The sequence below is a fragment of the Daktulosphaira vitifoliae genome, unplaced genomic scaffold (genome assembly GCF_025091365.1).
Source record: "Daktulosphaira vitifoliae isolate Bord-2020 unplaced genomic scaffold, ASM2509136v1 Scaffold_5, whole genome shotgun sequence".
Taxonomy (NCBI): Eukaryota; Metazoa; Arthropoda; class Insecta; order Hemiptera; family Phylloxeridae; genus Daktulosphaira; species Daktulosphaira vitifoliae.
In genome coordinates, this window is record NW_026099576.1 from 32876632 (window position 1) to 32888396 (window position 11765).

The following is an 11765-nucleotide window of genomic DNA, read 5'->3' on the forward strand; positions in this document are numbered from 1 at the left end:
TTAAAAATTTGTGTAATATATCTTATGTGTTGAAGGGAAATAAGCTTTTTTATAAAGCAAAAAATTAATAATAATAAAATTAATAAATGTAGGGATAGCGTGCAGAAAAATTAATATTAATATAATTTTTTTATATATCCCTAAGAAAGTACTAAAAAAAAAAAAAAAAACAGAATTTGTACTATGTTAAAATGAGGTATCTATTTAATATGTTATTTTATTATTTAATCACTAATGATCTTAAATTGAATTTATCATGATGGTATTTAGATATTATAAAATCATCTATAAAAATCTTTGGTACAATAAATTACATAAACATTGAAAACTTAAAATAACTTTTAAATTAAATTTTTTATAAAAAGTTTTAACATTATAAGTAAAATTTGAGTGTACTATTGTTAAACCATATTATAATTATGAAAATATTTTTAAATAAAGTAAAGTAATATAATAACTATAGATAACAACATAAATAAATCTTAAAATCAAAACAGTCTAACATGAGGCACTTAGTAGTTTCAATTATTGTCATTATTTAGATAAGTTACATAAATTAAATAATTTATTAGTTTGTAAATAATTTATATTAAATTACTATTTTAATTATTTGCAAAATCTTGAATAAAATATTAATTTAAGGAATTATTACATAAAACTATTTATTAACCCATAAACAAATATGTAATGATAGTAACTAAGTTCATTTTAGTACAATTATTCACAAGTACCATTTACATATAAAAATACTTAACTAAACTTTAGTTTTTAATTACATTAATTATAAAAATAAACATATTCATTTGAAATTTTAAATTGATTTTCTATTATATACATGGATTTCATTAACTAAATATATGTGATGTTATCTACAAAATCAAAGTAACTATAAACCATTATAATTTCTGTATGCGATCACTTGACATATTTAAAATATATATATATAAAGTCTTCATTTAAATAGTGCGTAAAATAAATAATAATAAGAAAAAATTAACAATTAATTTTAGGAAATGATTATTACACAGTTTTGTTACCCTGTATTTTATAAAATAAATATATATTTATTAAAAATATTGCTATCTTATAATATATTTATATTCTAATTTTACATATTTTTATGCTATGGCACCTAATTTTAAAAATTAAAATAACAATTTTACAAATAATAATCCAGTCTTCAACAGTAATCATCACCACATTGATTTAAAAGTTGTATAGTAGTAACATTTTTAATTGGCAGTGTGATGTATAATTTAGGGTGTTAATTTTATATTGATAAAATAGATTCCCACATAAATAAATCCATATGACATACAATATAGTATATGGTAACATGTTCATAAAAATTTAATTCATCAATTCAAATTAAATAAATTATTTTTATTTAAATTATGATAGTGGATACAATTAATCCATTAAACGACACTATTTCCAATTTTATTAAATTTAGTGATAATTACTGATTTATCATAATTTAATGATACAATTAAAAATTATTGAATAAATAAATTGAAAAATAGACCAAAACAATGAACTTCAAATGTAAAAAAATAGGATGCGTAAATTATTATTAAAGATTAATAATAAACTTAGAAATAGACTGTAGGAAATTATTCCTCATTTTTAAGTCAATATATTCTCACATAATTAAAAAATGTATAAACTAATTGAACATATTAAATAAATATACAATAATTTTCATACCCCAAAAATTAATTTTATAGTAAATATTATGGCAATAAAATAAGTCTTTATTGGTTATAAATGAAATTTAAACCTTTTTTGTAATATTTTACTATATAGATGTTATAGCTTTTAATAATAGAAACCATAACGTAGGGGCAACATTATGTAGTTTGATATCATTTTTGAGCATCAGTAAAATGCTTAGTGTAAAGTTTAAGAATGTTTAAAAAAAACTTGACCACATATTTTCTTTAGAAACTCATTTTTTCTAATCTAGTAATAATTTTAATTTCTCAACCAAATTTTAATATGTAATAAATATTTGTTATATATTATACAACCAACTCTATTATTTCATGAAAAAGATCAAAAATAAATTTCACATATACTATGTTAAACTTAAGCGGTGGGATTTGTTGATCATTAAAAAAATATTTTATATACATTAATTTGATGGCCAAATGCTAGGTAAGGGAGTACGTATTGGATTGTGATACTCAGTATATTCAACTATTTGTTGAATAATGGAAGAAAAAGCTATGAATCCATACATTTGTCTCCATTGTAATTCATATAAATGCTGTTCAGCATGTGTGGACGACATATCTTGTATTTGAATACATGCATCAACTGTAGTAGCCCAAATAGTCTCTATAACATATATTTATGTTTTTAAAATTATAAAAATTAATACTTTTCTTACATAAAATCACTTACCTAAATTCTTTAAAGATTTTTGATCATGGTTTATATCAAGGTTTATAAGTGCTTCTGTACTAATGACTTCTCCAATACTTGGAAGGTTTCGTAATAATGGATAAAGCATTTCATTTGTTACAATTGTTGAACCTGGCATTACATGGTTTTTTACCATTTCTATTATCTTATAATTCTCCTAAATAAAAATGAATTAGATATAAAAAAAAAATAAAGAATAGTTAGATTAATTTACCTTATTAGAGCCTTCCAATAGATTAGCCCAGACCCGTACAGGTACATGTGCAGTATCAGCAATACATAACACTCTTTTAGAAAAATTATTATTGTGTGAAGTTGTAGGTGTATTTAAACTCATATTTCCACCAGGAAATATATCAACAATAACCACAACATCATGCCCACCTAGTTTAAACTCACCAATCATATTTTTCAAATGCCATTCTGCTACTTGTACACAACTATTAAATATCCGTTTAGCTACATTTGCTTTTACACGGCCCTCACCACCTACATCACTAAGAGGCAAGTTTCTGCACCAACCTAAACATTAATATATGCAATTTATAATGACATGTATTATCAAAATTAGTAATAATATACCATCTATTACTCTAAGAGCATATCCTAATTCACATTTAAAATCTGAAAAGAAAGAAGCATGTCTAGCAGGAACTTTTTTTTTACATTCCAAACACACCCAGTTATATTTGTCAACAACTCGAGCTCGATGCCATTGCATTTTATCTATGTTGAGGCATTCAGTATTAGGGCATTTTTGTTCTTTAGCAATAAGACCAATTTTTTTTAGCCACTCACAGAGGTCACCTTCACGGCCAGGAACCAATAATGGTTCAACAGTAGTTTCAAAGAAATTTGGATCGCTGAAAATATCAATATTCATTTCATATGATGAATAAAAATCCATACAAGAATAATTTTAAAAATTCATTAATAATATTAAGAAGATATGTTGTTGAAATCAATTTTATTCATGGAACATAAACCAAAATAAATTTACTTACTTGAAAGTTGTTTCTTTGGATAAAGTGGCGTAATTGTCAGTAGTTATGAATTCACTAGAGTCCATTGTTTTTAAGGATTGATTCGATTGTAATTTATTTAAAGGATATTGGATGGGGATAAGGGTAAAGTTCAATTGTGTAAAGGAGGACCATGAAGCACATTGAGTGGAATAACGAGCCGCATCATGTGCTCAGAAATATCTAAAGAGGAATGATATGTGCATGTGTAGGGGTTAAAAATAGCCTGTTGAATTCACTAAGAAGAGGGAAAGGGACAAAAGTACGAACCAGTGAGGAGTCTGGTCGGCGGGGGACAAGCGCACAGGAATTATGTTAATAAGTATGGCGTGTATATATGCGCGTTTGTATGTATATATTTGTTAAATGAACTCACCATGAATGATCATAGAAAAGTGTGTGGGTGTTATAGAGATAACAGGTAAAGTATATCTATCAGCTGTTTTAATTTTTGGTTAATCGGCAACATTGCGTTAATATTTCTTGAACTGATAGTGTTTTGATAACGTGTTCATATTATAAACATTGATTAGATTGTTATATTTTTTTACGTGTTCTATAGTATAATAATAATAGTTTAAAGAATTTCAAACATTACGAAGTCTTAAACTATAAATGTTTAAATGAAGAAAAGTAGAATTTATTTACAACTCATTTTTAGCTAGCAGATTTGAAGAAATTCACAAATATTTTTGTATTGCAATGGACGATTTAGGTAAATATTTTTATTTAAAAATTTATTGCAATAAATAATCATATTCTATATAAATATAAAACCAGTAATATTTTTAAGTATGTTATTTTGATTTAGTAAAATTTTCGAAAATTTAATTTATTAAAACTTTTTAGGTATTTATTTTTCTTATACAATTTTAAAATTAACATTAAATTGTATTTTCATAATATACAATTTTTTTTTAATTTGTATATATATATTATTTATTTTATTAAATAAAAATGTTTATTTATGACTCATGAAAGAAAGTTGATAAATGCATGAAATATTAGACCTTTAATTATTTATGAAATATTTACAATATGTTGTTCAACTATAAATAGTTTATTATTTTTGTATTTTATTCAAAGTTAAGTAATATATTACTATATTTGTATGTTTGTACTGTACAATGTTATAATAATTATTACATTGTACAGTACATAAGTAAGAGTTGAATTATTTAACTCTTGTTTTATATCAAATTGCTTGTACTATCAACTTAACCAATATCATGTATCATTTTTGCATGGATCCAAAAAATCCATCAAAATTTTTGGGTAAAAAGGCCCATATACTTAAATGTAGATTAAATTTAATGTTGTTTGTTAATTTAATTTTGAAATTATCTATAGAATAGAGTATAATTTATTATTAAAATTAAATTAAATTAAAAATATAACTTTTAAAATAAAATTGCAAACACAAAATTAAGAATAATAAGTATAAAATCTATAGAATGTGTATTTAGTGTAAAAATTAACCAATTTGTATAAAACTAAAAAATATGTCTGACTAATGTGTTGTTATGTTATGTATTCTTCTCCTTCACCTTTATCCTAACTATTTATGAGGTCAGCAATTCATATTCTAAACTTCTACTTAACGTGATTTCCAACATTATTTTTATATATACCAGCAGTATTCATATCATCCCAAATTACTTTTGGGATAAAGTAAATTATTGCTTTTTTTTGGTATGCCTCTTCCTCTTCTTCCTTCAATGTTCATAATCATTTATACAGCTTCTGATTTCTTTGTCGTTATAATATGACCAAACCATCGAATTCTAATTTTTTTTATCTTATCCACAATCGACGTTACTTTTAAGCTTTTTCTTACATAATCGTTCCTCATCCATAGAAGCATTCATATCTCTGCTTTACTTTCTTATCAACAACGTAACACTCTGACTCATACAAAATAGACAGACTCTTTACAGTCTTATAAAACTTATCTTTTAGTCTCATTAAGATTTTCTTGTTGCATAACATACCAGACAATTCTCTCCACTTCACCCACCCGCTCTTAATCCTGTGTCTTACATCCTCGTTAATAACAACATTCTTTTGCACAACTAATCCTAAATATTTAAAACTTTCCATTTCTTCTATCACGTCCTAGCTTATTGTCAATACCTCATATTCTCCTTTATCAATACTCATACTCTGTAAAATTCGTCTTTGACTAATGTTTAATCCCTTTCCATGAAGGTCTAATCTCCTAATCTCAAGCTTTTGGTTATCATATGTATTATATTTTAAATATAAAACTCCCAAAATGTTTTTACTTCCTATTCTGTTAGTTTTTATGTTTAACCAAAAACAAAATTGAAAGGCTTTGTGTAGAAACAAGATGACTCCATTTTTTAATAATTTCTAGGAAATTGAGAAAACTAGACATTTTTAACAAGTATTTTTATATCCAAAAAAAATTGAAAAACTACTATATTTTTCATTATATTTATTGTAACTTTTTTTGTTAAATAGATGTATATAAAAATTTAATCTTAATTAAGAACTTTCAAAATGTGATTATAGAAAAAATGGAGTTGTAATATTTTTGCACAGAAGATTTCAAATTCATATATTATTAATTGAAAAAAATTGATTAAGGCATAAATTCTTTACAAAACTAAGTTATTTATTGTTGATTGGTTTTTTGGTAATTAAAGAAAAAACCGTTGATGGTATCCAACTTTTTTTTTAGCCATTTATAGAAAAAATATTCAAAGATTGACTTGAGTTTAATTTATTTACAATGTTTAGTTTACCTTTTTTTTATTATAGAATATACAAATTATTTTCATATTTGGATATTAAGTTTAAACAAATATCAATTGATAATACACTTTTTTTCCCTTTCAATCAGTGGAGCTATTAATAAACGGTAGGATTTGTATATTTTGCTTATTAAATTTTTAATAATTATTGTAAATAATTCTATTAAATAAAACTTATTAATTAGGTTATAAAGTTTCAACAACTTAATTTTTTATAATTAAATTCTTTATAAAGTTACAAATTTATAAAGACAGTACACAAGCATTCATTTTTTAATTACTTAAAATGGTTAATTATATGGTAAACATATCAAACAACCACCCAGCCCATTTAAAGGTAAGGCTATGTTCCTTAGTGGTACTTAGAGATCGGCATTATTGTGTAATATATATGTATAAATATATATATATAATTATTTGTTTTCCATTCACGAAATATTATACATACTGTTTAATTGTCAACTTAGTACTATTATATAAGTGAAATAAACGTAACCGAATAAATAAACTGTTTTATTTTATAGTAGTATCACCTTATTTCTACCATGACAACAAGCTTCTACGTTACATATTAAGCAAAATTTTAAATGTGTCTGTGTACACTGTAATTACATTATAAATTATTATTAGCAAATTTAAAAGCATGAATTTCAAATAAGTAACTAGTTTATGGACCTGGCTTTTTAATTATAATTATCATAATGGTATAAAATGATAATTATTACTTCGTCTCATTTTGGGCTAGATATGTTATTTACTATATCTTCTTTAATTTTTTAAAATATGTTTGTTGAAAATGTTTACAATTCTTTTGATTAAATAATAGATTACATTAAATTTGACCGTATAATCATATCAAATAAAAAAAATGACAGGATAAAACCAATAGCTTTACACATCGAATCTAAAATATATATTTATTTAATACTTTTTATAAGTGTACAATAATTTTTTAGCTTTAATGCAAAACTGTAAATGTATTAATTTTTCTAATTATACTTAATCGTGGCTTGACCACATGGCCACATTAAATAATAATCCTGTTTATACAAGTGTCTCGTTGCGTATGGTCACATATAGCCGATGCTTAAACTTTTATTTGCCGACAACTACATTGGCCTTCAGGAATGCTTATTGTATCACTCATAACATTCAGTCCCATTACTGCTGACACACATTGTGTTACTTTGTTAAATCTGTTGCTTAAATTTTAGTTTTATTTGTATACATTTTTCAATGATAACTTAAAGCAGTTTCGGCTTATGTAATTCTGGCATGTCTCCTATTAGATAAAAATAAATCCCGGAAATCAGGACCCTTAGCATGCGCAACGTCAGTTCTATGTCGTCCGTCGATGGTATTGTCGGTTTTTTTTGTTTTCATAATTTGTGCGTTTATTAAATAATTTACATTCAATAACTTTTAAATGGATAAAAATATTTATGGCAAAATACAACCCCAGCAATATCATGGTACTTACCAACCATATAGATGTACGAAAAAAAACGGTTCAAAACCAGGATGTAAGTTATTTATTGTTTTTAGATCTTAAGAAATTTAATGGTTAATGTATAATTTAATTGATTTTTTAAATGTAGCTCAACTAAACAATATTTTTGTTTTAGTTTTTTTTACAAAAAAAGGTGCTCTATTTATTGGTTAATTCTCAGAAACTTAAAAGTTTGGGTTAAAAAAAAAATTATTTTTAAGCTAACTAATTATTATTTTTTATCGCCATCTAATTGATTGTTTATATTGTTATTTGTGTACCAATTATCTTATTACAATTTTTATAATGTATATGATCTTTTTTTCATTTTCCTTTATTTCGACTTTAAAAGTGGATTTGATGCGATGCATTTTAAAATTTTTATCTCTATTTCAATGAAATATATAGTTAACAACTGTTTGGCATAGATTTTTGCGTGGCATGTACAAGTAGGTCAACCCATATAAAGTATATTCCAAATATGGTACTTATTAAAATTGAGCGTAGAACTAATCATATGGTATAGAAAGTTAATCAGTATGTGTAAAATTATTTAAAAATGAAGTTAAAATTTGAAAAACTAGATGTTTCAATAAAAAATTCTATGCTTATATCAAGTTATGATTGGTTATAAATAAATAATGAATATTAATGTATTATATTTTATTTCATATTAGGTTATTTAAATTGTTGATATGAATGTTCATTTAATAAGTCTTTATTTACGTAAATTAATTTTAACTTAACCTTTCTCTAGTTTTATTTAAAATAATATTATTATCATAGTTTTCCTTTTGAATCATTCCTATAAATTATTTTAATATAAATAATACTTCATAGTATTAGTAAAAATGTACTTCTTATTACTAATAAATAATAATTAATATTATTTTATTTCTGAGAATACTTTTCCTATAAACAAATTTGATATATGATATGTCAAAACTATGAAAATATTATTTTTATATATTTAACCTCCTTCCAACTAAAAAGCTTCATTAAAACTATCCACTTCACCTATCAGGTCCTCGCATATTGTCAATATTTTCCTCATTTCACCTACCTCGTGTTCTCTTTTGTCAAACTCGTACCCTATATACTCTGTCTTAATCCTTATATTATTACTTATTCTCAAACCTCTTTCTTCAAAAGCTGATCTCTACACCTCTAACCTTTGATTAATTTCCTCCCTATTTTCTCCTATTAACACTATATGGTCAGCGAACATCTATCGAAAATTTCATTTAAAATATTTTATCTCTAAAGGAATGAAAAAAAAAATTAATCAACTACATTGTAATATTGTAAAGTGTTTTGAACCAAATAATTACTTCCTTTAAAAATCTTAACAATTTAAATAATTTCCATGAAAATTAATATCTTATTTTTATTGAAACATTTTTTATATACAGGTTGATTAGTTTATCATAAACCACTTGATTTCTCTAAAAATAAGTGAAATTTTTTTCTTTTTTATTTACGTATATTTCTTGATTTATCAGATAATAATTACTTTTTAAAATCATCCCTTGTAACTTAGAGTGTTAACTTTATTTTTTTAAATAGCAACATACATATTTAAATACCTTATAAAATAGGAAATAATTTAATTATGAAAATGAAAATGGTTGATAACAATTTTTAGACTAATATTTCAGAAATTATTAACAATTCAAAGGTAGACTAGTGTTGAAGAGTGAAGGTTCTTATTTTTAACATTAATCATTTAACGGCCGTACTCTTCAACTCTCCTAGAGATAAAAACTACAATGACCAAATTATTGGTCTAAAAGTTACTATCGACCAGTCATTTTCCTAATTAGATTATTTTCTATTTTATAAACTAGTTAAAATTAAAATTATACTAAAAATATTGATTTAAAACAAAAAAAATTATATTAAAAATATTTAACCACAAAAAAGTAACTAGAAAGTCGCGGATACGTATTTTGGGGGAAATGTTACCATTATGAATGCTAATTATATACTGATGATTCTAAAAACTAATTTTTACCTTATAAATCAAGAAATATACATAACTCAAAAAAAGAAAATGTTTTTCACTATTGTATATTTTTAGAGTGATCGAATAGTTTATGATAAAGCAATCACTCTGTATAGATTAAGACAAATAAGTTGTATCTGCAATACATATCTAAAGGTAAATTAGAATTGCTTAGTCGATATATATTTAAAAAACCCAACCAAACCCAGCACAGTGGTGCCGTTGTATAGTTGGATCAAGTATAATGATATCTGACAATAATTAAAATCACTATAAAAAAACCCAGCACAGGGGGGGCGCGGCACAGTGGTGACATATTTGGATCAATTATAATGATATCTGACAGTGATTAAAATCACTATCATAAAAAACGCTTCGATGCAAATCTTTAGATAGTGTTTAATTTTAAAAAATAGGTGGATTATTCCAAAAGCAACATGATCTGCTAGTTCGTTATTAATATATTGATAAAGATAAAGTATATCGAATGAAAAAGGAATTATTAAAAATTATTATTTCTCATAAAAAAATTGTGTTGATCCATACATTTTTTAAAAAGTTATAGCATTTTAAAGTTAAAAATGTAAAATACAAAATCGAGAATTTTCACACAAAAATAGCATTCGGTAGCCAATTTTACCCTGAAGACAAAATAAAGTACGACATTTTTTTTTTCCATAATAAAGTGCATTACATTAGCTTTAATTTAATATATATATATATAAGTGTCAGACTTTCCGGAACACTTTCAAAAGTTAAGTTGAAAAAGTTCTACTTTCTACATGCATTTATAAGATTTAAACCCCTCTTGTATATAGGAAAATAGTCCGATTTAAAAAAAAAGTATGTCGAATGAAAGATGTACATAAATACTACTTCTCATGAAAAAATTGTGTTGATCCATACATTTTTCAAAAAGTTATAGCATTTTAAAGTTAAAAATGTAAAATACAAAATCGAAAATTTTCACACAAAAATAGCATTCGGTAACCATTTTCGCCGTGAAGATAAGATAAAGTGCGAAATTTTTTTTTTTCATGATAAAGCATATTACATTAGCTTTAATTTAAGATATATATAAAAGTGTCAGACTTCCGGAACATTTTCAAAAGTTAAGTTGAAAAAGTTAATTTTTTGTAAAAAAGTTGTCATTTTAAATCCCCCCCTGTGGGCAGGTAAAAAGTCAGATTTATAAAAAAAAAATACCAAATGATAGGTAATGACATCATGCATCTATAAAAAAAAGAATTATATTGATTTGTTAATTTTTGAAAAAGTTACAGCAGTTTTTAGTAAAAAAATGTTTGAAAATTAGCGATTTTTAAAATTGGTAATTTTTTTGGAGGTTTCCCCCATTTACGGGGAGCGAGTTATTTTTTTTCAATTTTTGAGGGTAATGTCTTCGACTAGATATGATTTGTGTTCTTTTGACGTATCATTGAAAAGTGGTAACAGACACAAAAAAAAAAAAAAACACATCTTAGTAAAACTAATACCTTCTCAGCTTCGCATCGAAGCTAAAAATAAAATATAAAATCGAAAATGTTATCACTAAAATTTTATGTTTTTTAATTTTAGCAACCATTTGCACCTAGAATATAAGTCGTCAGGACAAATTATTTTTTTTTAATTTACAGTACACAAAAATCTTTAACTTAACATATGTTTGAACATCAACGTATTTCCGGAATATGTTCAAAACATAAGTTTAAAAAGTTCTACTTTTTATGCAAAACAGGCTATTTTGAATTCCTCTTTATGGAAAATTCAAGGAGTAGATTTACTAAAAAAATATACCAAATAAAAACAATCAGTTTTAAGAAAAAAAATCAAGATTTTAAAAATCAGATTTTTTTTTGGGATTTCCTCATTTACAATTTTAAAAAAGGAATTAAAACAAAAATTATTAAGAATTAATGTTAAGTTTAAGTGATTAAACTGAACAAATTCGTATAAAGTTTTGAACATTTTTAACACGCTTATATTAGTTTCACCTGTATGTATGTATGTATGTATGTATGTATGTATGTATGTATGTATGTATG

At 24.2% G+C, this 11765-nt stretch overlaps 1 protein-coding gene across 1 annotated transcript; it reads right to left on the reverse strand.

The window, feature by feature from the left end:
• Positions 1-1620: 1620 nt before the first annotated feature.
• On the reverse strand, positions 1621-3844 carry LOC126908006 (uncharacterized). Its single transcript, XM_050689808.1, has 5 exons — positions 3432-3844; positions 3010-3290; positions 2642-2949; positions 2407-2584; positions 1621-2340 (listed from the first exon to the last, which is right to left on the reverse strand). Exons 1-5 carry the CDS (start codon positions 3494-3496, stop codon positions 2135-2137), a joined length of 1038 nt encoding a protein of 345 aa, XP_050545765.1. The 5' UTR covers positions 3497-3844; the 3' UTR covers positions 1621-2134.
• Between the last annotated feature and the right edge of the window lie 7921 nt (positions 3845-11765).